General features: G+C 42.3%; 1 protein-coding gene across 4 annotated transcripts in view; it reads right to left on the bottom strand.

The window, feature by feature from the left end:
- LOC103761164 (phospholipid-transporting ATPase FetA) overlaps positions 1-27,125 on the bottom strand; it is an 83,061-nt gene that overhangs the window by 7,474 nt on the left and 48,462 nt on the right. For all 4 annotated transcript variants that reach the window (XM_018077332.2, XM_018077333.2, XM_018077334.2 and 1 more), the window contains exons 10-23: positions 24,631-24,789; positions 23,830-23,918; positions 18,707-18,903; positions 17,359-17,567; positions 15,223-15,266; positions 13,515-13,680; positions 12,532-12,720; positions 11,578-11,693; positions 10,403-10,567; positions 7,883-7,994; positions 6,686-6,791; positions 5,733-5,880; positions 2,532-2,715; positions 779-1,002 (exon numbers count right to left, since the gene is read on the bottom strand). In XM_018077332.2, coding sequence (XP_017932821.1) covers positions 779-1,002; positions 2,532-2,715; positions 5,733-5,880; positions 6,686-6,791; positions 7,883-7,994; positions 10,403-10,567; positions 11,578-11,693; positions 12,532-12,720; positions 13,515-13,680; positions 15,223-15,266; positions 17,359-17,567; positions 18,707-18,903; positions 23,830-23,918; positions 24,631-24,789 — 2,108 coding nt within the window. The remainder of the gene's footprint in view (positions 1-778; positions 1,003-2,531; positions 2,716-5,732; positions 5,881-6,685; positions 6,792-7,882; positions 7,995-10,402; positions 10,568-11,577; positions 11,694-12,531; positions 12,721-13,514; positions 13,681-15,222; positions 15,267-17,358; positions 17,568-18,706; positions 18,904-23,829; positions 23,919-24,630; positions 24,790-27,125) is intronic.

Here is a 27,125-nt window from a genome sequence, read left to right on the forward strand (position 1 = left end):
GTGGCAGGGAAGGTTTATATTGGATATTAGGAAAAAATTCTTCACCGAAAGGGTAGGTCAGTGTTCAAAACACGTGTGGATGAGGAATTTGGGTACATGGTTTAGTGGTGAACGTGGCAGTGTTGGGTTAATGGTTGAGAGGTCTTTTCCAACCTTAATGATTCTATGATTCTGTACATCTTCAGGCATCTGTCCTCCACCAGCAGCACGATGAATGCAGCAATATCTGCTTTATACCTATATGGCTGAAGAAGACAGACTTGAGTCCATTCAGTGAGGTAGGAGGAATGGCTTAGTTTATTTCCTTGTAAAATGTTTCCAGATACTCTGTTTGAAAGCTCTAGACAGAATCACAGAGTGGTTTTGGTTGGAAGGGACCTGTAAAGGGACCCTGCAATCAGCAGGGCCATGCTCAACTAGACTAGGTTACTTAGAGCCCTGTCCAACCTGACCTTGAATGTTTCCAGGAATGGGACATCCACCATCTCTCTGGACAACCTGTGTGTTTTACCACCTTCTTTGTAAAAAGCTTCTTCCTTGTATCTAACCTATGTTTAGTTTAAAACCCTTACCCTTTGTCCTATCGCAATAGGCTCTGCTAAGAAGTTCCTCTCCGACTCTCTTGTAGCCCCTTAGCTACTGGAAGGTGCTCAAAATTCTCCCCAGAGCCTTCTCATCTCCCAGCTGAACCACCCCAGCTCTCTCAGCCTGTCTTCACAGGAGAGGTGCTGCCCTCTGATTATCTTAGTGGCCCTGAAAAAACAAAAGCTGGACCTACCTGTGCTGAGAAGCCAGAGAAGAAGCCATACCAGAAATGCACTAAGGTGAAGGCAAAATTCTTATAGAAGAAGTATTTGAGGAACTTGCACATGCGGATGTAGGACCACCGGCCATGGACCAAGAGCAGGCGCTGCAGGTAACGGAACTGAGCAAAGGAGAAGTCACTGGACAAGACCGCCTGCATCCCCTCCTGGCCACTGATACCAACCCCAATGTGGGCAGCTGCAACAAGAAGGTTATTGATCACGTCATTACACCGAGAGTTTTGATTACCCCGTTTTTAAAATCAGTTCCCTGCACTGGAGCACTGTGTTAATTCCCTCGCAGCCTTCATAAAAAGTCATATGCAAAGCCATTTAAAAAAAAAAATAGCCTTGGAGCACTAATTCTTTCAGCAGCACCATGATTTTGGCTGGGTGATACATTTACCATAACCGGGATTTTATTATTTGAATGAAATTCTAGGTTCAGTGACAATTTATGTTTTGTTTCTGAGCGCTTTCCAACAGCAGGAATGCTGTTGTTCATAAAAGCTGCTGTTATGAAAAAATAAATTTAATTTATATTGACATGTGACTTACTTTTTACATGCATGCACATCCTTCCAGTAGCCTTAAAACATCACCCCAGACAAGCAAAATGTTCAAACCATTTTCAGATTTCTCAGACACTGTGCTACAAGGCGGACTGTAGCCTTTTTATATTTCCTGGGCTTTATTAGTTCAATCAAATAATTAGATAGAAGAGTCACTTCTTTTTTAATGGTAACTTGGGTTTATTAAACATGGACATAAGTTTAACATGACAGCTAATTATACAGCTTTAACTAATGAGAACAATCTTGATGGCTGGAGGTTGGTTACATTCAAAGGTTTCCACGGAACAGCGACTTGATAAAATCCCAAAGTCTCAGTCCTCTTGGTGGGGGGAGTGGGTTAGTTTCTAATTATCATGTACACTTTAACTTTTCTTCGCCTTTCTTTGCTGACTGCCTGACTTATCTCCCTTGAAGCTCTCTACTTAGCCTTTTCTTTCTTAATTAAAAAGCTCCAGTTAATCAATTCGTGCAAATTAACACAAGAAAGATTAGCAATAGGCCTTCTGAATAATCTTAATTTAATTATACCTAGATAGGGGATTTTTTTCATAAATTCACTGAGGTAATGCAGCATCAAATGATGCTCAAGGATGAAAGCGCCTGGAAGCCCATCATTTATAACTCAAGGGAGATAATTAACAAACAGCCCTAACACAATGAAATGTTAACAACCCCCCCCTAACATTATATAGACTATTTGCAGGCAGAAGGATTTTCTTTCTGCTTTGCAGTCAGGCCCTCTATGAAACAAACTTGTTTGTTATACATATTGCCCTTGTGATGGTGGCCATGCCACACACAGATGGACACATCACAGCCTGGGCAGGCTTTTCATAGAATCATAGAATCATTTAGGTTGGAAATGACCTATAAGATCATCAAGTCCAAGCATTTTGTCTGTTCTAAGATAGAAACAGAGAAACAGACACTTAGTGTAACTTTGGCTTCCTGCTGTCCAGTGTGACCTAGAAGGCAGGAGACATGAGTAACCTGTAGTGAGAGTGCTCTGTAGAGACCTGCCAAAATCTGGGACACAGCCACTTGGTTCCTCAAAGAGGGTGGTACAGGAGGCACTCAGACACATGTTCTGCTGCTGGCCCACCTCAGACAGAAAATACACCAGCGAGTCAATCTGCCAGAGCATATCACTCACTTTTGATCATGCTGACATCGTTAGCGCCGTCTCCAATTGCCAGGGTCACAGCCTTCTTGTACTTCTTCACCAGCTCCACCACCTGGGCCTTCTGCAGGGGAGTCACCCGGCAGCAGATCACCACTTTGCACATACAGGCAGTTCTCACTAGCTCCAGCTCCAGATTCCCTTCCAGTGCATAAGCCTGAAAAGGAGTAAAGGGAGTGGTCAGGTCAGACAGGCAGCATCTCCTGGCTCATAAAGAGAATGCAGCAAGGTGGAAATGAGAACTGAAATAGTTTTTCCATTCAGCAGAAGGTAGGTATGGGATATCCCAAGCGAATCTATCCATTCAGGCACAGGGAGCGTCCACACCACACATCATGCCACACAGTTTGCACCTTGGGTATGCCACACCTGGATTTGCACCACAGATGGACATGCACAACAGCTGCTCTGGCTGACGCAACCTGGTAGAGTGGCATGTCAAACACCAGGAGCACTAAATTAATGAAGCTGCTGCAGGGCCTGAGACAACCTTGTGTATCTCCATGCAAGAGAGTTTCTGCTCATCCCACTTGGATTATTATTTAAGCTCTGTGAGATCTGTGGTATAAATGGGAAAGACTTCAATTTAGGAGTGCTTAATTAAAAAAAACCAGAACATGAAAAATATTAAGCTCAGGTGAGCATGACAAAGCAAAACACAAAGCTAGGGAGAAGGCTGCTTTGCTCTGAGTGCTGACCTTTTAAATCAGTCAGCTGTGTTATTTCTGTTCAGGAAGCACAGAGATAATTGGATGTCTGGTCACCCCTCCAGCTCTCTGTGAGGAGGAGGGAGCAGAGTTATCCTTTCTTATTTCTTTCAGATCATGCTTTTTGGCTCAGTTCTTTGTTATCTCTTTTTAGCAGACATGCACGGCAGGAATCTACAGGGTTCACTCCTCCTCAGAGCTATTACAACAGGCCCACTGCTCTTTCTGCATAAGGCACACAGTCCATAGGCCATATATCCTTTCTTCTTGAAACAGAGCTGTGAGTCAACAGTGTCCCTCCATCAAGGGCTCAACAAGAGACATTTTCACACCTTAGCTTTAGTACCGCTGGTCAGCACACAGGTGGCATCCTCACTGTACAGCACCAGCAAAATGTTATCATGTCACATATTAAGGTACTACTGCACACAGATCAACTGGTATGATGATGCCATTACAGATGCTGCTGCTGTGTTTCTGTTCCCTTGCTTTGTTCAAGCAACACCAGAAGTGTGAATAGCCACAGCGCTGCCATCCCACCCATCTGCAGGTAGGCATACAGCACTGAGCAGATGCTGTGTTTGAGTGGGACAGTATCAGCACTAATACCATTGTTCAAGCTCATAGAAATAAATAAATGACATCTAGTTTTGTCTGCACTGTCCTTGTGGTCACCACCCAGGAGAAAGCCATGATATTGGTGAGACTCGTGTCCACTCTATGTGGACTGGCTGCTCCCACACAGCTCAGATTTCAGTTTCTCTGTGTGAGACATATCCCCTTGCCATGGTCTGGTTGAGTGTGTGGCTTCCCAGGAATAAAAAGAAAGCTTTTCCACTGCTGCCAGTGGTGCTTTAATAGCACAGCACTCAGGGTCTGAGTGGCTGTGGGATGGAGTAGGAACCAGCAGGGGCTTGCAACTGATTCCCACGCGATGCAGATGTACCGAACCTGACAGAGCTCTTGTCTGCTTTGCAGTGGGGATCTAAAGGGGATTATGGCCCTCAAGGTAAAGAGTGAGTGAGCGTAAAAGAGGGAAAGAGAGTACTTAACAACACAGACACTGTCTGAAAGTGTTCAGGGTCTGTATATGGAGTCACAGAATCACAGAACATGCTGAGTTTGGAAGGGCCCCACAAGGATCATCGAATCTCTCTCCTGACCCTGCACAGGACCATCCCCAAGAGTCTCACCATGTGCTTGAGAGTATCATCCAAACAATTCTTGAACTCTGTCAGGCTTGGGGCTGTGACCACTTCCCTGGGGAGCCACACAAGCCAAAAGTAGAGCAAGGTGAGATGTTTCAATTAGTAATTTGCTGGGCTGGTATAGACCTGGGAGTGAAATTTGCTGGACTGCCATCAAGAGAGGTAGCAACCACAGGGAACAGAATTTCTGAGAGCAGCACCTCCCAGTACCTTCCACATCTACCTATTTGCTTTCCCTGAGATCTGGGAAAGTAAAATACAACTGATAAATAAACCTGGTATAAACTAAGCCTTCCTCCCAAACAGGTTTAAACTGATCTAAATCAGTTTTTTAATCTAACTTGTCCTAAAGAATTGTGAAGTATGAGAAATCTGTTCCAGGGCTTCAGTATCCTCACTGGGAAGACATTTCACCCCAAACTCTCTTATCTTAGTTTAATTCCATTACTTCGTTTACCTGTTATTATTTGAAGAGTATTGCCACTACTGATCAGTATTCTCCAGGCTCAAAAATTTTTAACTCTTTCAGTTTTTCCCTGTGCTTTCCACATCTTCCATGACTACTCTTAGTTTTCTTTGTACTCTCTCCCAGCCTGGTGTTACCTACTCTCTTTTTAAGCAGTTCATGTGAACACTGAGCATCAAATAGATGTGGGATAACCCTTATTGTCTAAGATTAGAAAGTTAACTTGGTTTAGATCAGCTGTGAACCCTTAAGAGCCACACTTTGCAAGCAGTCTTGCATCTGTCACTTAACAATTTCATCTAGAGCATATTACTTCAGTTTGCTTGGAAGAAATCATGGGAGAGGGTATCAAACAATTTATTAAGTTATAAGACCTGTATCCTATCTCTTAGGCTTATCGGATCTCTTAGGCTTATATCTGATCTCTTATCAGATATATTTAGTAGAATATGCTCTTGGCATACTTTAAACCCATATCTAATGTTATCTTCTTGCTGCATACACAAACTACCTGGTTATTTTTTTAGTATCTTTCTGGAAATTAAAATTATTCCAGCTACTCTACCCCTCTTGTTCACCAAAGATCAGGGCTGGCTCTTCCCTGTTCTAGTCTTCTGAAACCTTGTCTGTCACCTTTGATGTCTCAGATATCCACTGAACCTAATCCTCAGTTATGGAAAAAAACTACTGTCCTCTAGAGTTACATTTTTAAAACATTTTTCTGACATTCAGTATGTCTTCCAGTAAGTTCTTCAGGGAATTCATTCCTCACAAGACTCTGAACCTTCCTTACCAGGCTGTGGCCAGTGATAACCAGACCATACACCCCATTTGCTTGCTCATCAGGTATAATTTTTGGGTTTTTTGAAGATTTTTCAAACTGAATGTTGATTTCATCACTGTCCAGAAAGGAGTCTGGCTTCATCTTTTTCCTTGCATTCCTAAAAAAAAAAAAAAATAAATCCAGGATAATAATGAAAATCTCGTGAAGTTATATATGTTTTCATAAACTTTATGAAAACAAAAAATTGATGTTTCCTTCTAATAGCTCATTTTAATTTTCCCTGTATCCCTACAACAACATGCATTGTTTCACTGCTGTCATTTGTGCACATCATCCACCTGCTTCTCAAATTCTAGGCAGTATTGCCAACCTTTTGCTGATTTAAAGTCAAACTGAGTGTCTGGGCATCATGAAGTATGGTGTCCCAAAGGGCATCCAATTTTCTGAGCATACTGTCTGGCAACCATGTATTCCAACAGAAAAGGGCTGAAAACCTTCCCCATTTTCCACGTACACCTAAGGATTTGTGTTTACAGAGGAGGTGAGGGAGGAGGGTAGGTTCTAACACACTGACAGAAAAAGACCATATCCAGACAAAGGACAGCGATGTGGATAAATGGCAATAACTGTAGAGCAACAGCATAGCTCAGTCCTGAAGCCAAAGCCTTTGTGGCTCAAGATCACTTGCTGGTAAAATGTCAGCTGATAATGCCTGCCTGATTCTGCTTTCTTTTATATTTATTTAATTTGACCTCTTGTATTAAGAAGCTTCAGCATTTACTCTTAGAAGAGCCTTCTACATTGTGTTTTGCTAGTGGATCTTCCAGGGAGCCAGCTAGCCCTTATCTAAGGTCCCTGAATGAACTGCAACAAGTAAAGCTGAGAGGAAAAAAAGGTGGTAACATACAAAACACAAACAGTGTTAATGCACGGCAGTGTAACTGTGTGTTTCAGCCATTTACCTCAGCTCATTCAGGACGTCATCAGATGTGCTGCCGTCAATAATGAAAACATCTTCCATGTCATCGTTCAGCAAGTTGCAGGAGTAACCAATATTCACTGCTGTCTCTGGGAAAGATAAACCAGGAAGATGAGCCATCTTAGCAGGCCCAAATTCACCCAAGCCCCTGCCTGTTCCTACTCCATCCCACAGCCACTCAGACCCTGAGTGGCCTTTCTACACACGTGGCAAAAGCTCTCTTTCTGACTCAAAAGAGCTCAGAGCCTTTCAGAGTCAACAATAAGAGAGCCAGGAGAGTCACTTTGATGGATGTAATAGCAAATCTCCCTTAACTGGGCTTCAAAAGGCCACAGGAAAAAAATAATTCTGCCAAAAATAAAAAGCTCAAAACACCCTTTGGCCAACGTGCTTGGAACAACAAAAAACATTTCATGTTGATTCAAAAATTTTTTCCAGGATTTTTAACTTTCCCTCTTGCTACTTCCAGAAAAGCCCTAAACCATAGACCTCAAGAAGAGTATAAAGGCATTTTGTTCATAACATTTTGAAAAACATATTTTGGTATCTTATAGCAAAACTATTGTATTTGGAACATGACAAAATGAAATGTTTAATTTTTCTCAAAAATTGACTGCTCATTTCTTGGATGAAATTATTTGCAAACACTTTTGGCCTCCCTGAAACACCATTCTTTCAGTGAAGTTACTGTTTCTCCAAAAGAATTCACTGGAGTCTATTTACCATTCTTTCCAACTCCAAAAGCCTATTTTTCCTCCATTTCTATTCCGGATCATTAAAGCCAGGACCAAACTGAAACGTACCCAACATCCACTTTGACGTTAAAGTTTCTGGAAAGCAGGACAAGATTTTTTCCAATTTCTTCACTGGGACGGTCAACTGTACTAAAGTGACACCTTTTCAGAGTCAGGGACTATGAGATGCTTATTGTCACCTCTCCAAAGGCAAAGGATGCTGTCTTCACCCTGCTTCCAGCCTCAGGACAGAGTGTAAGGATAGAAACTAACTACAGTTAACTAGTCTAATTCCTGTTAAGAAATTTTGCCTAGGTGGCAATGAAGCAAAGCCCTGTAAGTTTGTCTTATGTGCAGTTTTTAAAGAAGAATGAGAATGCAGGTCTTAGCAGAACCATCCCACCAGTGGGAGAGAAGAGAAGCATCCAAAGCTGTAGTGCCTTTACCTTGCTTATCTCCAGTGAGAACCCATATCTTGATGTTGGCTTTGGCAAGAGTCTCAATTGTCTGTGGGACTCCATCCTGTAGCTTGTCCTCAATCGCTGTGGCACCTAACAGCTTAACAGAAAACAGTGGAGAACTGGTAAGTTGTTAGCAAAGGAGAAAGCATTACCTAGAGGTAATTACTCAAGGAGGCACAAATGAAATCCAGAAATAAGGTTGTACTGCTTTACATTCTTCCTCAGCAAATTTAGTGTACAGAGCATAACCCTGATCCTGCAGATGTTCTAGTCTCTAATTCCCAGGGCTCTGAAGGATTATGAACATGCATGAAATTATTTGCCAGAATGTTTGCAGACCTACAGGTCTGTGTTCTTCCATGTGTTCCCTTCACAGCATACAGAGCTTTAACAGAGGGACAAAGACAGCTGTGGATCCATGCTCCCAGACCTCCATACGCATCCTCTTGCTTGGAGCTTGCTCCCAGCTATGCTGTACTGCAGCTGTCACATGGCTGCTAAACATCTTCTCTGCCTTTAACAGACGTGTCCCCACTGCTGCTGCTCACAGTCACACACCTAAACCACAGACTGCTCAGAACACAAACCTTCATTGTTTTAAAGTTATTGTTTTTTTCCACAGTTTGGAAACAAGTGGTGGCTTTAACCTGTTGTCAAAGGTTTCACTGTTAGCTCAGGTTTAGACAGCATCTGCTACCACTTACCTCCTGCTACTGGGAGACTAAATTCAGAGGTTGGCTTTAAGCCCAAGATCCCTTCTGGTACCCTGGGATGTCCATCATACATCACCTATGAGCATTATCACCATAGGCAACAGCTCTGATGGAACTTCCCTATAGAGTCCTCAAAATTGTACAGTCCCCATTTTACAGTAGTCCCTGATCCAGTTAGAGAGAACTTAAATGCTATGGCTTAAAAAGTCATGTCCTGGGAGCACCAACTCATCCTTGGCAGCCTGAGTCTGAGCTGGAAGCCCAAAGTTGGACATTGATAACAAATGTGCCCAGGGAGAGAGAATAAGAGCTTCCGTTCCCTACCGCCATCATCTTTGTGGAGCTGCAGAAAGGCACAACAGAAGCAGTATTAACAGGCCTTTGGCTTGTCTGTCCACGATCTGGTGTAAAAAAAGCTGGAGAAAAAGCCATGATGCCTTCTTGACTGGGGATGTTCCTTAACTTTTAGGTCAATCAATGATAAATAGTATTTTACTACTATTCTCTGAATCTATCCATGTTCCATCCCTTGTGTCCTTATATCCTTTCCCCTCTAGGGGCCCCTAGCAGAAACCTGCCACACAAGGGACTTCTGCTCTTGGACATCAACCAGACCATGATACTTGGCAGTCCTCTACACCTCCACAAGACCCATCTATGTCCTCACTGATTCTGGTTCTCACAAGCCAGGCTCTATACCCACCCTCTGCTCTTCCCACAGCATCTTTGGGAAGTAAAGTCACTCCTGTACAGTGAAGGTTCCTGTGTAAACAGTGTTTTGTTCTGAGCCACGCTTCTTCCTGCTGGTCTTTTCTCTACTCAGGCCATGAGCTTCACGACCTTTTCTTGCAAAGCAGCTGGACACTCCAGCCCCTAAACCTCCAAGTCTTTCCTGCTTTGAACATGCCCCACAGAGCAGTTACACAATTTTTATGGGGATTTTTCACTATTCTATTGAGACCTATTTTCCACTATTCTGTTGAGACCCAGAAGGGCAGTATGCTCTCCCCCCTGGGCTACACAACTTCCAGAGGCCAGCATCTCCTCACACTTGTTTCTTCCCTGGGTCCTGATGGCATCCTGAACACAGAGCTAATGGAAGGAAAAAGGGTGTGTTACCCAGGATTTCTGAGATTTCAGGAAAGCACTGCTGCTAGTGCAAAAGCTCAGCTTCTCCTCAGATCCCATATATTCTTTCCATCCATTATTCATGTCTCTAAAACACAGGCAGATCCCCCAGGGCATTTAAAAGCTGTAACAACACTAAGGGAGAGTAGAATGCCTTGAAGATCACAGTTTAGCTCTATTTCAAATTGACACAAACATGTTCATGGGCATCATCTACCCCTCCTGCCTAGGGCTGCAAGAACAAAGGAGATGCTCTCTGAAACCAAGGGGCACTGGGGATTATTCACTGCCTGCCATTTCAAAGGCTGGAAAAATAAATAGATCAGCCATTTGCACATACAAAGGATAGCTATGAAATATTTGTGTCCACATCATCTCCCGCAGGCTCTGGTATGTCATTTCCAGAGAGAAAGCTACTCTGACACCCACATGAGTTAAAATAAAACCATTCCCCTGCACTGGTGGCTGACACTCCAGTTACAGGCTCCTGATGGAGGTGCCCATGAACAGCCAGGACTGCCATGCTCTGAACTGCTCCTGTCACACAACCCACTGAGCTGTTTGCAGAGCAATGTTTGCTGAAGTCATACTGAGCTGTTTACTGACAAACCACCATCCTCGCTGCCTCCCCCAGAGCTTGGCCCAGATTCCTTAAAGTACCAACCATTAGGTCTTTTTCAATCTCTTCATATAACTCTGACAGTTTTTCTTCCCGTCCTTCCAAGGCAGTGCTTGCTTCATGGTGGCGCCTGATCCAATCCTGGAAATAGTCTTTCTCCAAGTTTTTATAGGCCACCACAAGTGTCCTCAGACCTTCTCCAGCAAACTCCTGCAAGACAGTGGTGAGACAGAAAGGTCAAAGCAGAACAGTCTGGTCACATGGGCTTACAAAGGACTCTCAGAAAGCAGACTGTAAAAAGTATCTTGCCTAAAGTTTGCAGAGGAAAGGTGAAAAAAATCGCACCTTAGACCACAAAGTTTGGGTTACTTATAAAAAGTAATTCCAGACCACTTGCCATTGCTATTCATGGTCCTTACAAAGAAAAAACTCAAAAGGGTTTTCCTACTTTCTGGCTCCAAAGATTTAAAGTAACCAGACGGTTGTTTCCCAGGCTCGTATTTCTCAACAAAAGGACAAGAACAGTGAGACCTAAATAAACCTTGAACACAGGCTTGAATTTTGGACCTGGGCTCAACGTTTTAAGGGCACAAATTCTGGTTGAAATGCACAGATAAGAATAGCCAGTCATAGCAGCTCAGCAAGTCCTTATAACTGTCTTTTATGATGGATAGTATAGAGCTCAGTGTTTGGTGCAATAGCAGAGATATGTTTGTGAAAATGGAGGTGTTCCCCCAGACTTGAAATAAAGGCACATCAGGAACATGCCACATCCACAGCTCTGTTCTGCCCTTTCCTTTGCCACCAACTTTCTCTGACTCCCCCAGGCAGTGAGCAGAGATGTTTTTTCTATTACACAACCCCACTGGCAAAACTCTTTGTTATCTTGTGCTCTGCAACATTATCAGCAGCATCTGGAATCTCAAGGGAGAGTAAATACTGGTCAAAACATCCCCTTATGTGAATAACAACCTCCCAGTGCACACCATCAACAATATAAAAGGCCACAAGTTCGAGTGACGCTTTTTCCTTACTAGATCTGGAAGAAGAGACCTAAGGCTATATAAATTAATTTCCCTTTCTATTCCATGACTAAAAAATCGGTGCTTAGGTGCTATGTCTGAAATCTGGGGGGTTTGTGTCAACACAAAGTATGCTTCCACACCTGGAGAAAAGGAAATGATCAAATGCAGAGATGTTGTTGAGAAGGAAACACTTACATTCAGGTGTTCTGTGGTTTCCTCTTTGAGAGATTCGCAGGACGAATTAAGCAGTTCATAAAGAATGGTGTCAGCCCCCTTGCAGTACAAAGTCAAGTCACCTTCTGGACTCTGCACTATGAGGAAGAGGAAAAGAAATGCTACAAATCCCAAGCTGAGGCTTTTGGGATACACAGCCATTTTATGAAAACAAAGACAAGTTTCTAGAGGTGTCTGAATTCTACCAGGTTTTGGCAAACTCCCAGAGAATCAAGACAAGCTCTGCTTAGAAAAGAAGATAGTGTGACTACTGCCCACCTTAGTGGTAACAGCACAGCAACTGTACCCAGACTGCCTTAGTCTGAGCAGACACTCCTTTGACCTACATTGTTCCTACAGGCAGCACTTCAGGCAGCACATCTACATTCAAAAGTTAAGAACAATTTTTTTTTAGGGGACTGGTCTTACTGCTCCTATTTCTTTCATGAGTAAACTGTAACTACAATATTCCAATTCCCGAAGTAACTAAGTATGTTGGAGGGCTAATAAAGGCTACAGAAAGGGGTTTTGATAATTTCTGCATTTTCTCTTTGGGAAGGTGGGTTTCTCAGTTCATCCTTTCTCCTTTCCTACTTCCTCAGATTTTACTGATAATTTTAAAGTTGCTTAGAAGGCAGGCCTTTCCTGCATTGTAATGAGGGAAGCAACATATACAAAAAGCTTAGTGTCTTCAGAAGGCTGGTGCATCACTGTGGTCCAGATGTGGAAATGTTCTTCCACCTGCTTTTCTACCACTGTTGCTGTGTAATGGAGAAGTCAAGGGAGCCCATCTCAAGCCCTCAAAAGCAAATGTTACTGTGTTATTCAGAGAGCATTGCAAAGGAAGTCTCCTAGAAAAAGGCATCATAGCATAATGAGGGACAGCTCCAGAGCCTAAAAGGTCAGGCAGGAAAGAAAGGAGCAAAGGGAACATACCAATCACAGACATTCGCTTGCGAACATTGTTGAAATCAAGAATAGCCAGAAGTTTGTAGACTTTTGTTTCTCCCATTTCCACAACAGTGATGGTCTCTGGTGTGCGAGCCCGGAACACGAATCCAAAGTTTCTAGCAGCAGTGACAAGGGCTCCCTCGTCAGGAGATTGGGCCTGATACACCAAGCTACCTGACATGAAAGGAAAAAGAGTGTAATGTGTTTTTTGTCTTTCTTCTGAGCTAAACGAATATAAAATCAAAGACATTTTACAGCAGTGATCCCTTTGCTTTTCTGTCTATCCAGAGGTGTAGCACTGAAAAGCACCTTATGTCCACACATCTCCATCAAGTCCCACCAACCCATCCTCCAGGACAGTGCAAGAGGTACCCTAGATTCTTTTGGGGTCTTTAATCACTCTCTTTGGAGTCTAACAGGCCTCACTGAGAGGACAAGTTCCTTGGATTCAACCCCTTCTAGTAATATCTGCATGTATTTTTCGCATTAGTATTTTCACCTTCGATCTGTCAGTTAAGAGCTGTAGCCTTTAAAGCATGGTTTTCATCCTGTCTGAGATTTGAGGAGGCTGACCCAGTGCCTGTGAGAACACTGGGTGAGAGGAGCTAATGAGTCTCCAGTGGATAGGTGCTCTATGTTCTTTGCTTTATGGGACTAGGAGCAGAGTAGAGAAAGAGTGGGGCAAGCATCTGCCACCTCAGGGAAGCTGTGGCACCTGCAATTTCCGCACTCCAGAGATGTGGTGTTTGCGGTAGTGTCAGCTCCACCACAGGAACATACAGAGAGTGGAGGCCCTGGTCCTTTCTCTTCCCATGTGGCATCTCCAAAGACATTGATTTATGTGTAGTCATACACTACAGAAAATCACCAGGGAGCCAAAAGGACCAATAACAGCTTCTGTGGAGAGAAGACATACTGTGGTGCGAGTGAACATAACCACTCAGTCTGGTGCCTCCAACAGTCCTCACCTTCCTTCTTCTCTTCTGGCATCACTGTGTGACAAAGTGAGAGCAGCCGGAAGAACCTGTGCGTCGGGACATCATTCAGCTTCACAGCTTCAACCAGGCTATGGTCATAGAATGCAAACTTTGGGTCAGCCAGCGGGTTGTATGAGAAATCAACCTTCTCTGTGTTCTGCAAAAACACAGCTTGGTATTATTTGTGGAGCTCTTATACGCCTGTCCACCAATGCCTGCCAACACAGCCACTCTCTCCTCCTCACATTTGCAAAGGACCTACCCTGCAGGGCTGCTCATGACAGAGATTGGTGGATCTAAGTGGGAGATCATGAAAGCTATCTAATCATAGGACAGGACAGGCACTAGATGTGCCTTTAAGAGCAGCACGCAGGCTGAGAACCAATGAGCTGAACTGACTCTCTGAATGGCAACTAATGTTCCTACAGGACCTCTGCCAATGGATTTCTACAGCAAAGAAGTGCCTGCCTTCAACACATGCCTTCTTGAAGGCATCATGATCCTGACGTCAAAGGCTGCCTGTGACAGTGCAGTGTGGAAGCCCAGTTTAAAACAATTCAAAAGGCTGTCTTCTCCACCCTATTCTCCCAAAGCAAGAAAAAATCCTGATATGGAAAAAATAGGACAGATGAGTGAGGTAAAGGTTAAACTCCATGGGCATTGCCCATTTTGTCAAAAGACAAGGAGCCCCAAGCAGAGTGGAACATGCTGGAGAAATGGCCAGAAGCTCACAGCATGATGTGTCATGGAGAAATGCATTGCCAAGCCTGTCTGGGACACTTCTGACTCCTGCCTCATCCCTAATGAGCTCAGAGTTTCCAGGATGGGAGTCATCCTTCTGACCTCTGCACGCTGACATCTAGCACTTAGCACAGATCCACACCTCCCACACTCATCTGCACAGCGAGATCCAGGCACAGCAACATCACAGATGTGTGGGCAGCAGGACTCTGCTCCAGAGAGTACCACGGACAGGAGGGTGGGGTGGACAACTGGGAGGAGTTCAGCACAGTGTCCCCAAGCAAGGCCTGGAGGCACAGCACTCAGCACAAATAGCCAATTTCAATGGGTAATTTAAGTTCCCAATGGCCTGAAAATGAATCACTGGAATGAGGAGTGGGATTTTCACCATCTTGCTGTTTGTTATTTGGATTACTGCATGTAGGTTCAGATATTTTAGAAATAAAAACATGTGCATCTGTGCCAGCAAGCAGAGGCTAAGGAGAAATGTGGAAGTCAAATGTTTTCATACTTTACAAAGTCCAGACATAAGAGGAATTTGACAGTGACCTTGTTACTGATATGAACTGAACTCACTAATTCCCCACTAAAGCTTTTATTAACTGCCAAGGTTAATAAAATTCACCAGTGTCGAAGTTTCCAGCAAACTTGGCCAAATACTTGGCTGAGTATCAATGGCCAAATATTCAACAGAAGCTGTGCGTGCAATAGGAAGTCATATAAAGCAGAGGGAACAGTGGGCCATTCCCAACCTGCAGGTTTTAAGCCAGGCTTACTGGAAAGGAATGTAACTGGCAATTCTCTGACATCCAGAGGAACTGCACATCACTGTTATTAGAATCAAGAGCATCAGCTCTTGCGGGGTCAAGAGCATGAGCTATGCTTTTGTGGGTTGCGTCCACTGGTACTTAGCCAGGTTCACCGAAAGCACAGATCCTGATAGCACTTAAGCACTTACCTCATTTATTTCTACCCTTTGCCCAGACATATCATACACATCACCTGCAAGCAAGAAAGACCAAGGTTATAGCCACAAATTCTGCATAAGTGCAGTCTCTGAGCTTCTCTACCATGAAAACTGGTTACAGTGTTTCTAAGCAAGTATCTATTGAAAAGGTTTCAGTAAGCATACATATCTTGACATGAGTACTGGAGACTGATGATACATAGCTGTTGCTTTCTATGTTAATCCATGCCAAAAATCCAGAGACTGACAGATCTTGAAATACAAAGCAGTAACCATAAAAATGATTGGCTTTTGGGTAAAGAAGACTTGGCTCAAGCTGAACCCGGAGATGACTTAGCACTAGGTAAGAAACAAAAATGCTTTCAGGGAATGACTTCTCTTGTACCTTTCCTTTTGAATATGACACAAAATCCAGTTCCTGGATCCTACTTGGTTTGCAACAGAAAATGAGACAGCCACAGAAAATGAGTTTTCAAAGCCCGTTCTTCCCACACCTAGGTAGCAAAGCTGCTCTACTGATTTTCCCTGAACTGATGACCTGGTCATAGGAATACAAGACATTTCAGCTCTAGGAAACAGTATTAAAACTTCTGCCTAAAGAAAAGTTTCACTCTGAAAGTCTGGACTGTGCCCAGCCCAGCCAGTCCCAACACTTAACTGAAAAAAAGAGTGAAATGCAATGAATTACGCAATATATAGACTCATATCTGCACCAGCAATCTCAACTGTGACCAAAGTCAAATGCAGTGCCTGTGGGCCTTCACAAAGGCCCTGAGTGTGTAGAAGAAACTTAGATGCCATCTCTCCTGAGAACTTGGTATCAGTTGATCTCTTGCAAAGTATAGCCAAGAGGCTTTTGGACATCTCCTTCCCTTAAGCCTCCAGAGTACCTTTCCTGACATCAGAACTAAATCATTCTGGCATATGACCCTGAGCAGCAAATCCAGAGAAGGACAATCCTAGGAAGAAGCTCAGCATTTTACAAAACTATAGGCAGTAGACTGTTTGCTTTCTTTCCACATATTTCTCATTCATTTCTTGAATGAATGAGAAATTGGTGGTGAAATCCACTTTGGGGAAGTCATGGAAGAGATTTCATGATGGAAGAGATTTCAGACTGTTTAGCAGCATTAATGTTAGTTATCACAGCAGCACTGTTAGAGGTGTGGTGGTCCCCAAATATACACAAAACCAGATTCATAGGAAGAAATAACTTCTTTTATTAGATCAGCTGATAGCACAGGGAAAAAAGGCAAACTTCAACAGGTCTGACACAGGCAAAGCAAGCATCCATCTGCAAATAAGCAGCAACTAATTTCTCTGGGGCATCTAATGATGTTAATCAATTAGTCAGTTTCCAAGGTGTTAGTACCTCCTGAGCAGTGTGAAGAAAACAGTTTGAGGCCATGCAATAAACAAGCCTTTAAAATCAATGACTTCTAGGATCTAACTGAGATAACTTTTTTTTCCTATTTTATCCAACTCCCTGCAAACTTTTCTCTCTTCTGGTAGGTGAAGTATATCAAGGCTAAAGACAAAGACCAGGCCATTGACTAGTCCAGCTATCTGAAAAGGATGTGGAAAATTGCTACTCACAACACGAGAAATTGTTGAATGTGAGAGGCAACACATGAGAAGCTGACAAAATTTGCAGATAACATGATGAGGGGTGGCTGATTTCATAAGTGGTTAAGAGGGAGTTAGTTATGTGTGTTAAATGTTATGTTTTGTGCAGGGTTAGCAATACCTGGGTAACCATGTCAATAATACCATAGAAAATGAGATTACCTAGGTAGTGATATCAGAAAAAATCCCCAAATTTGAGTACAGATGTAGTAAATGTGGCGCTTACGGGGACAAAATAATAAAGTGCTGGTTCTGTAGTTTGGATGATAGAGGGGCAGAAAAAGGGAGATAAAAGAATGGTAAAAAGAGGGAAACAAGGAAATTATATTAAGATATGCAAATGATCCAGTCAGGCTGTTCAGGCATCCCTGATGGGCAGCCCTGCACTTGATCACTGCAGTTTCTTACATGACATTCTTCTGGATATCAGAGTTAGTCTCTGTGGACCAAGAGGCATACAATGAAATAAAACTCCGAGAATAAGGCAAACAGATAACATACCGTAGGATTTGCCGTTGATGGAGCACTTATTGAAACACATGATGTTCTGAGTGAGAGTTCCTGTTTTGTCTGAGAAGATGTACTTGATCTGTCCCAGTTCTTCATTGAGTGTAGTGGTTCGAGCCTGAGCCGGTGTATCATTCAGCGGATAATACATTTTACGGTCCCAGTCGATGTAGAAACTGTTACCCAACCGTATAATCTCTACACTGATGAAACAGAAAGAGAAGGTGACGGAATATTCGTTAGTTTAAGGGATAAGATCTTTATCTTCAGCACCACCATTAACGACTGTAATTAGAAGACAACTTTGAAGGTAATGACAGGTTGAACTCATCCGTCCTTAGATGGCTTGCGGTAAGGGATGCTGAAGATAGTCCCACTGTTAGGTTTATAGCAAATTCCTTTCCTTCATTTATAAAACAAGATCTTATAAATGTTCTCGGAAAGTTTCAGAAGTTTTCAGACTGAGAAGAGAGGCAGGAGCAGTGGGTTTCACTTAGTGCCATTCCAGGAGACGGTTTCCAGCAAGGCTCTGAGCTGGGCTCAGCCTAGTGCTGGGGGATGAGCACAACCACGTCTCAAACAACACAGAGCTCCACAGCATTTGAGCCATTTCGTCACTCAATACAACCAAAGAGAAGCATCAGCTTGCAGACAATATGGATTTCCACCTTGCTGTTGCTGTGACACACTGGACAGGAATGGTATTCATTCCTCTAATTTACCAACATAAAAGAGAGTCTCAGCAGCAAAGCTGACTGAAGAATGAGGTGCAATGATAAACTAAATAGGGCTACTCAGTCTATACCCCAGCCTCAAGATTTTAAGAGCATCATAGACACATTGCCTACTTGTCACCCCTGCTTGCCTATCTGCAATAACCAACAGAACCCTACATTCTCTGTGAAGAGGCAGCACTCAGACAGCTGATATAACACCAAGTACTATGGACCTTTAACCTAATTACACCTACTTACCTGGCCATCCACTCCTCACAGGAATCCTAATGCCACCTCAAAGAACAGGTGCCCTTTGATGGGCAGTGAAAAGAGCAAGATGCTCACTGTAGCAGGCTTCCAGCCTTCCTCCTATAGCATCCTACAGACCTACACCTCCGCTTTAACTGCAAAATCATCCTCTCCTCTCCCAGGGATCACTGCTGTCCCCACTCCAACCCTGATAAAGCCCTGAAGGCAGCAGAAATAAGAAAATGCAGCATCTCTATGGTTGTGTGCAATCATTCACAAGGGGGTTGCATTTGGATTTAAGGAAAATGCTGCTCCCAGCTAAGGCAAAAGCTAAAACTTTCTTAAGATCAAACGTGAAAGGAGCTTCTGGCACATACCTGACATAGAGTGAAATCGGTACCACTGTGTTTAGAATGATCACATATGACCAGAACATGAGGAAGCCGGAGTAGGAGGCAGAGTTGACACCTTCTGCCCAGGGCAGATACACCTGGAAGTAGTAGCCCTTATCATGCTCCCAGATGCCATTGCCAATGGCTAGGATGAGACACATCAGTCCTAAAAATGCAAAAATCTGAAAAGCAAACAAACAAACCAACCAAATCAAAACTAAACAAAAAGTACTGCATTTTAGAAACAAGGAGTTTATTATGTATAGATTAAGGAAAAGAGCCTAATGAGACTGGGTTGGATAGCCTGAATCACAGGAAAATGTACCTAGGGATGAAGAGGAAAAAACAGTGATGTTATGACACTTTTACCTCACAAGAACAAAACTACACAGTGTACAGAGTATGGCAGTTTGGAATTACAAGTCTTCAAACAGCTGGGGATTTAAATCACAAGGAGACTTCTCAACTAGGGTGATCATGGTCAGTCACCTGCAGAACATTAGACCTAATTAGAGGTGAGTCGGGCTGAGGGTCCCCAAACATCTGACTGCACAGTTATAAATAGAAACTGCCTGGAGGACTTTACCTGGCCATTTGCTGGATGCATCATAGTCTTTTTCACAATTTCTGAAAAACAACTAAGGATAACCCAGCACTGTGCAATTAGGAATTCAGCACAGGATATCACTCTAATGATTAAAAGAGTTAATTGCTGACTTAAAACTAATGGTTGCCTTGGTGTCTGCCCTCACAATTTGATTACATTTCCTTTGAGCAAATAGAAAGTAACACTAACCAGTGATGTGTATCCTCGGACTTTAGAGAAGCCTGTTTCCTGAAGCCTAAAGCAACCAGGGGAACAGCAACTGGGAAGCAAATTTCAAAGTGGGACAACTTAGTGAAAACTGGGGCTTGCTTGTGAACACTGGTTTATAGACACAAAAGCAATATGTAGGACATAAAGCATTTTTGATTAAAAGAAGACAAGAATGCGGCAATGTTACTTGAAAAAGAATAAGACTGGGAAGAAGGAAATTTAACAGAAATTAATATAAACTGCAAGGAATGTAGAACTATGAATATCTAACAGCCATAAAGTATCAAGAAAACAAAACAGTAAAGTCATAAACAGGTGTGTGAAAAGCAGATGTGTTAACAGTCAGTCCTCCAAGAGGAAGAAGGAAGAAAGAATAGGGAAGTATCTTTTCCCTATGATGTAACAGATGGAAAAGACAGATTGTGGCCACTGACAAAGAACAACACTACGTGGCTCTATCTGCTAATAAGCATTATTAGCAATGCAGTGAGTCCATGTAATTTAAAGATGGAAGCTTAGAGGAACCAATAAGGTTAATTTTTAACAATGCTTTGAAAACTGGGAAGCCCCACCATCCTGGAAATCTGCTAACATAATTACAATGTTTGTAAGGTAGAAATGGTGATAGTGGGGAAGATAAACTGCAGTTAGTTAGCTTGACACCCTTCCTGGAGAAATAATAATAAAATTATTCTTTAGACATAGACTTTTCCAAACATTTGACATAAAACAACCAATGTAGTAATACAAAAGTGAAGACATGGAATCAACAGGCTGCACAAAAGAGTAATTAGAAATCATCTTTTGCAAGTATAATCATTAGGAAGGAAATATCAGTAAGTTGGGCCATTATGTAAAGGCCACTCAATAACAATCACATTAAAACAGTAATCAACCTTTTCAAAAAACAGTAATTGAGATACAAACACAGAAACCTTGATGGTAAAACTAATATTTGTACTGCTGAAGTAATCTGTGAGAGGAAGAAGGATACTTTTATGGAGCAATATGAATCATTTGGTGAAAAGTTCATGCCTGATCAACTCAAGTTTTAATACCAAGAAGCCACTAAAAAGGAACTGCAGTAAGAAAAGGTGCTGGGCTGAGTTTCAGGGGACATATTTATTTCCCACATGAGTAGTAGCTTTTCTATTTAATTGTGAGAGGCCAAATAAATTACTTGACTTGTGAAACAGAGACAATATTCCTTGCTGGTAAGGAATGCGGTGCAGTGTTTTTAAATATCTGTGACCAGCAGTGAAAATAGACTTCAATCTGTGCTGTTGTAATTATTAGGACTTAAAGATATATGAGAAGCATGACCCACCTTGCTGCCCCACAGGTTAATTATCCACTCGTAGAATATCACAATACATGCAGGCATTTCCACGTATGATTTAGGAACAGAAATACACACAGGGCAAGGCAGCAGCTGAACTTTCCCAAGGTGTCCCTGCCCATGGCTGGGGTGTTGGAACAAGATGATCTTTAAGGTCCCTTCCAACTCAAACCATTCTGTGATTCTATATCACAACAGCAGCTTTTGTCTACAACTGCACTTGCTTTATGCACATTTTGTTCTACGTGCATTTGGCCCTCACCCTTCACAACTCCACTGCAATACTTGTGCTTACACAAAGCTCACTAACACGCTGTTTGCTCTGAGGCAAATGAGAAAGACTGATCCATTAACAGCAGCCCCGGAGATTATTTTCTGTGCAGAGAAACAACTCTGTGCAGGGTGTTGTAATTGTAACCACAGCCCTGCAAGGGAAGGACGTGAAAAAACCCTGATTGTAGGCTTGTGCGTGCTCATGGGGCTTCCCAGCATGAACATCCTTCCTTCCTTCCTGGGTCCTGCTCCTGCACTGCCTACAAAAAATGCTCTTGACTAAGAATTTTATAAAGAGGAGGTGACTTTTCACAAACATTGACAGTTGGACTGTGTATAAAAACTGTTTCAGTTTCTTTATTGGCACTTTGAATTCTGCTCCAGGATTTGAAACAGTAAGTTATATAAGAGATGAAGCTGACAGCCCTCCTTCTCTGAGAACATGCTCCCCTAAGCCTGCTAAAAAGCAACTTTTGGAGAAAAAAGCATTTCTAGAGCTGGCGGGTCCATTGCCAGTGCAGGAACATTAGCTTGTCCCTCAGGTCACTGAGAAACACTTCCAAACGTGAAAAAACAGCTATGGTTGTCATCTGGAAAGGTTTACTCCTGATTAACCCTTGTTGGGGCAGACCAGGGCAACATTTAATGAGGCCTCCGCTGGCAACCTCCTTAAACACTGCTTTGTGTCTGGCAGTTTTATGGACAAATAAATGCAAAATAGCTTTGCCAGTGTTAACATGGAATAAGTTTCGGTACATTTAAATGAGCTATTAATAGCAAGCTGTGGCTGCTTTGTATTTCCAAACTCAAGAGCACAATATACTGCCTGTTTTTATGACTGCTCTCTGTAACCTCTGACCACCCAGTGAGCTCGAAGGACCCAGTGCCACATCCCCTGAGGTGTGCAAAGAGCCTGGTGCTAAAGAAGGTAGGACAGAGCTTCACTTAGACATCAAAATTTTAGGTTCCTTAAAAATGTGTAAAGGAGATAAACACACCCTTGGCTCCTCTAGCGCCCCAGAGCCCAGGCAAAGGCTGATGCAATCGGCTGCAACTTGCTCAGTTTTTTAAAATGGAGCCAGGAGGTAAATTCATCTCATTTGTGTTTATGAAGAGAGACCAAACAGACTGAAAACTCTGGGTGGGATCCTTGGCTTGTGAAAGGAGATTTGGCAAATCTTAATCGAATGTTAAATTCCAAGTTCTCTATTCAGCTTTTCTCTGCTCCATTTCTGTGCCCTGCAGATCCCTCACAGCCCATTATCCACTCCAGCCAGAACATAGCAGGACATCTAAGGAAATGTGAAGTTTTTAAAATGCTTGCAAAGTTTTGAATGTAAGAGGCCCAAACCTTGCTTGTTTTTGCTGTCCCCTTAAGGGGAGGAAGGGAAGAAAACACTGGGGAAAACAAGCTGATGATCATAATAAAGATTTTCACTTGGCAGAGATTGGTGCAAGGTTACTAAAGTCAAGGGCATGTCCTTACTGTACATGGAACAAGGACTCAGGAGGGACTGAAGATGACCCTGGAATGGCTCTCTGTGCTGTGGCATTACAGGGCATCCCTGGGCCCACCTAGAGAACTTTTGGGATCCTGAGAAGGCAAGAAGACAGGGGATGAGGTAAACTGGGAAAGTTGGAGAATGGTGCCATCCTGGAAATGTTTGTTCTCTAAGCCCCAGTGCTGAGGTCACAGAAGGCACGGAGAGCTCAGGATAGCCTTGCTGTGATGGACAGACTGGTGTTGGATGCCTCCTTCAGGGCTTCCTCCAGTGCCTGGGGATGGATGCTGGCCCCAGCTGGCTATGAAGTTGGTCTGGAGAGCAACAGCAGGAAGGAAGAAGCAGCAACAGTGATCATCAGACCCTCCTAGTGTCATAAACTGAAGGTGTTGGAGCATGCATGACAAACTTGCACCCAAAGGAAAATAAAATCTGAAACTAACGACCTTTTCTTCAAGCAACATTGATTGAAGTAGTGTCAGAGTGTATGTCCTCCTTCCCTGAGTGGCTTTAAAAATCAAGCAGTAAAATCTCAGGAGAGTTCATAAAAGAATCACTATCTCTGCCTGGAAGTATTTGCCATTTGTTAAAACCACTGATGAGCTTAACCCTCAAATTAGATCTGTTTTTCAATCTGAGAAGAGTGCCTGCTATATACGATTAGTGTTCTCAAATTTCCCACCTGCTAAAAACATCAGTTTCTGAACATTAATGAGACCATGTCTAATATTTTATCCTAACATGTTAAGTCAGAAGCTGGCATCATGTAAATTAACAAACTCAATTATCAAGTCCTATGCAGATACCACCAGAGATGCCACGAGATCAGAGGGAAGAGGGAGAACAGCTGATAAATAGAAAATGACAAAATTACTAGGAGAAAAAAGGCATTTGCAGGCTTCAAAATATTTCTTACACAAAAATGCAGAGCAAGGGAGAGCAGAGAAAATGACAAGCTCAGAAGAAAAGTCTTTAATTCTGCCAATGTAACTGCCTTGCTTTGCAAGATGGGCTGACAGAGGCGCTGCTGAACTCGGTCTGCTAATAAATTATTACGTCATTTTTCTTTTTATCATTAGTCACTTCTGATATTTCCTCATCTGTGTGGGCAAAGAGGTGGAGCATCTGGAAACGATGAACACGTCTGAAGAAATGAAGACACATTAATCAGGCTTACCACCATCACAAGGACATTCATGAGCCGATCGATGCTTGTTCGTTTAAAAGTTGTTTTTCCACTGTTCTGCATCAGTTTGGTGTCTGGCCCTGGAGATGAAACATACTTGTTAATTTTAGTAATAAAGCTTAGCTGTTCTAAAGCTGATTCCCTCTGAGGCCCCACTGTGCCTTCCAGCAAAAATGACTATTGCAGTTTTCTTGAAGGCAGGTATGTACAGTTTGCAGTGCTGGTAGAAAACTTGGGCAGAAACAGGTTAAGTCATTTGCCCAAGATTATATGGGGATAGTCACATAAAACCATTAATTCTGGACTTTGACTCTGCTCTCGTCTTTCAACATTCAATCCCCCCTTTCAGGTTTAATTACTTTGCACAGAATACCTGATACTGCTATGTTATTGGTGACATATTATACATTATCTCACATGTCTGGAGAAGTATAGGAACAACAGAAGGACTATGCTCATAAAAAGCATAGATCTAATCAATAATAATATTGATGACCCTGATATTCCAATATGGGTTAAAGTCACATAGAAATGATAAGGAATTTAATTGAATACACTTGACAGAATTCTTAGCCAGATTTACTCCTTACATTCTTACTGATCGATCAAGAGTCCCCTCCTGTACTTTGCTGCATGCATTTCTGAAATAAAAAACTGTGTTGTTCTTGTACTTGGTAGAAACACATTTTCCAAAGAGGAAATTACTTGATTCCTCTGTGCCTGCTGGGTGTGATGTACTTCCATGATAGTGCTGCTCTACTCTGCAATTCACATATCAGTCTTTCTACCTACCAGCATAAATAACGAGTCCAAAGCACCACTCTGTGTTCCTGATAGTACAGCCCCTCAGCAACATCTTCTCATTGTCCAGGGCATACTTTTCTCCCTGAAGAGTAAGAGTGCCTGTGAATTTATCCAGTTTGTTATTTGGTGCTTCACATCTGACTTCACCTATAAAAAAGAAGGTAAAAGCACAAATGGAAATCTTGTCCCAGAAAGATGTCATCAATACCTCATTCCCAGCTGTTCCCCAGAGACAGTATTTGACTTAGCTGCAGTCAACTCCAGATCCTGTCATTCCTATTCTGTATCTTACTTACTCATCATTTGTGATGTTGCTCCTTCCCCATCTTCCTGTCATAATCCAATGGACCACAATGAATTTAATTTATCCCATTCTTTGAACATGCCAGTGTTTTATTGGTAGAGTACAAAACAAAGTTTCCACAGCTTTTATGTGGGTGAGAAGAAATGTTGAACCAGCAACATAGTTTTAATCCACTCACAGCGAGTTCATAGTGTAGGATGTCACTGGATAACTTTAGCTAAAAGTGCTGACATCACCCTTTTTCCTATTTCATTTTCTCTCAAACTGCAGGAGCCCAAGCGAGAAAAATCATAGCCTAAAGGCTGCAAAAGAGTAATTAACTGAGGTGTCTTTGTTCACTGTTTTTTTAATTTCATCTGTTTTATAACTCAAGTCCCAATGGCACATAAAAAAATACCGCTACCTTCTTGGGCCAAGCAGCTGATGCTGTAAGTGACCGGAGTGTCTTTTTCCATGCTCTGTATTTATTTTTTGTAATAAAATGTGTTCGGACACCTTGACATAAAAATTACTATTTAAATTACTATTTAAATCAACAGTTGCACCTGACATTTAAAGATTCAAAGCAGAGCCCTGTGGATGTATGGAAAAAAACTGGAAAATACAAATATGCCTTACTGAAAGGGAATCCAAGAGTTCAGTCTGTTCACTTAATCAGCAGGAGCATTAAAGTTATTTTGATCACAGCCTGAAAATACCTACATAAAGACTAGCATTTGCAGAGAGTACAGCTCTTCCAGCTATTCTCAGACAAAACACATCAGGCTTAAGAGACTGGAAACAAAATTCGGAGAAGTCCAGAAGAAAAGTGCAGCTTTAAGTATCATGATAGTCTTCACCACTATATATTCTAAAATCAAAAATGAATGTTATTTTCATAGAAAAGTAGCTCTACTCTAGGGCAGACAAACTGTCTGACTGGAAAGATGAAATGACTAGGAAATTTAGCGACACGTGACATCAGAGCTCATACTATGTTGATCTTCTGTTTTATCATCTGGTTAGTCCAACAACAACCAGACCTGTACCCCATCGTTACTGAAAGCCTGCAATAGCCAGACCCACCTCACTGCCTCCCTTGCAATCCTTGAAAAGCACAAAGGAAACAGAGGCTTTGCACTGCAACCTGAAACAGCACAATGAGACTTTGGCAAACCAAACCCAGGGCATGATCTCCCAGCAGGAACAGCGCCTCTGTGGTGGGACAGTGCTCATGTGAGCACCTTGAGTCTGCTCTCCTGTAAGCGAGTGAGTCTGGGTTGATTTTGGGATCCGAAGAGATTCGTCCAGATGAGACAAATCACGAAAGAGTGAGAAGCTCTACAGATTCACCCAATCGACCCAGCAACTGCAGCTGAAGATACCACAGCAAGACACATGCCTCCTGTCTCCCTCTCCCACTAACAGCAATAAGATACCTGGAGTGTATTTCAGTTGAAAGGTTAAATACTACCAAGTCAACATGTGATAAGTAGTAGATAACTGAAAAGTATTGTTTCTTTCCTCATCTCCCAGTTCCCTAAATCAAATAAAGAAGTTCAGTGTTTTGCAAGCATCTTCCTTATCTGAACCATCACTATGTCAAACAAACATCATAACTCACATTAAGCATTCCACTGAGTGCCTGTATTAGCTGCTCGACCCTTTCCTCTCTTCCTGTCTTAAAAAGTAATTAGATAAAGAGTTACATAAATATTTAAATATTCTGCAGAGGTTTGCTAAGGGAAATGCAAGGTTGGGTCTGATTCCAGGCACTCTTCCCAGTACACTGTCAAATATAAATCATCCTGGGAAACATTTTATTCAGTTTAAGTATTGTGAGGAGGCCACTTTTATTTACAACATAACTAAAATAGAGATCCACAGAATAAATAAATATCTGATAAGAAAATTTGCAATTTTCCAAAATATTTTTAAACATTTTTTAAATAAGCACTTCCAAGAATGCAGTGCTCTCAGATAAGCATTACACTGAAAATGCTTGAGAAATTATTTTAGATTAAGATTTTGCTTACAAATTGATAGACACTGCAGCCTGTTCTGAAAAATAATTAAGGCATGCCACTCCTATTACTAACATAAAGCATCTAACTGCATCTGTAAAAACACATTTCTCAAGACCTAAAACACTGAGAACCTCAGCCATTACTTCAGAGAAACCCTGATGTACTGAGCTGAT

The sequence above is a fragment of the Manacus vitellinus genome, unplaced genomic scaffold, assembly GCF_001715985.3.
Source record: "Manacus vitellinus isolate BGI_N305 unplaced genomic scaffold, ASM171598v3 scaffold_36_pilon, whole genome shotgun sequence".
Classification (NCBI taxonomy): Eukaryota; Metazoa; Chordata; class Aves; order Passeriformes; family Pipridae; genus Manacus; species Manacus vitellinus.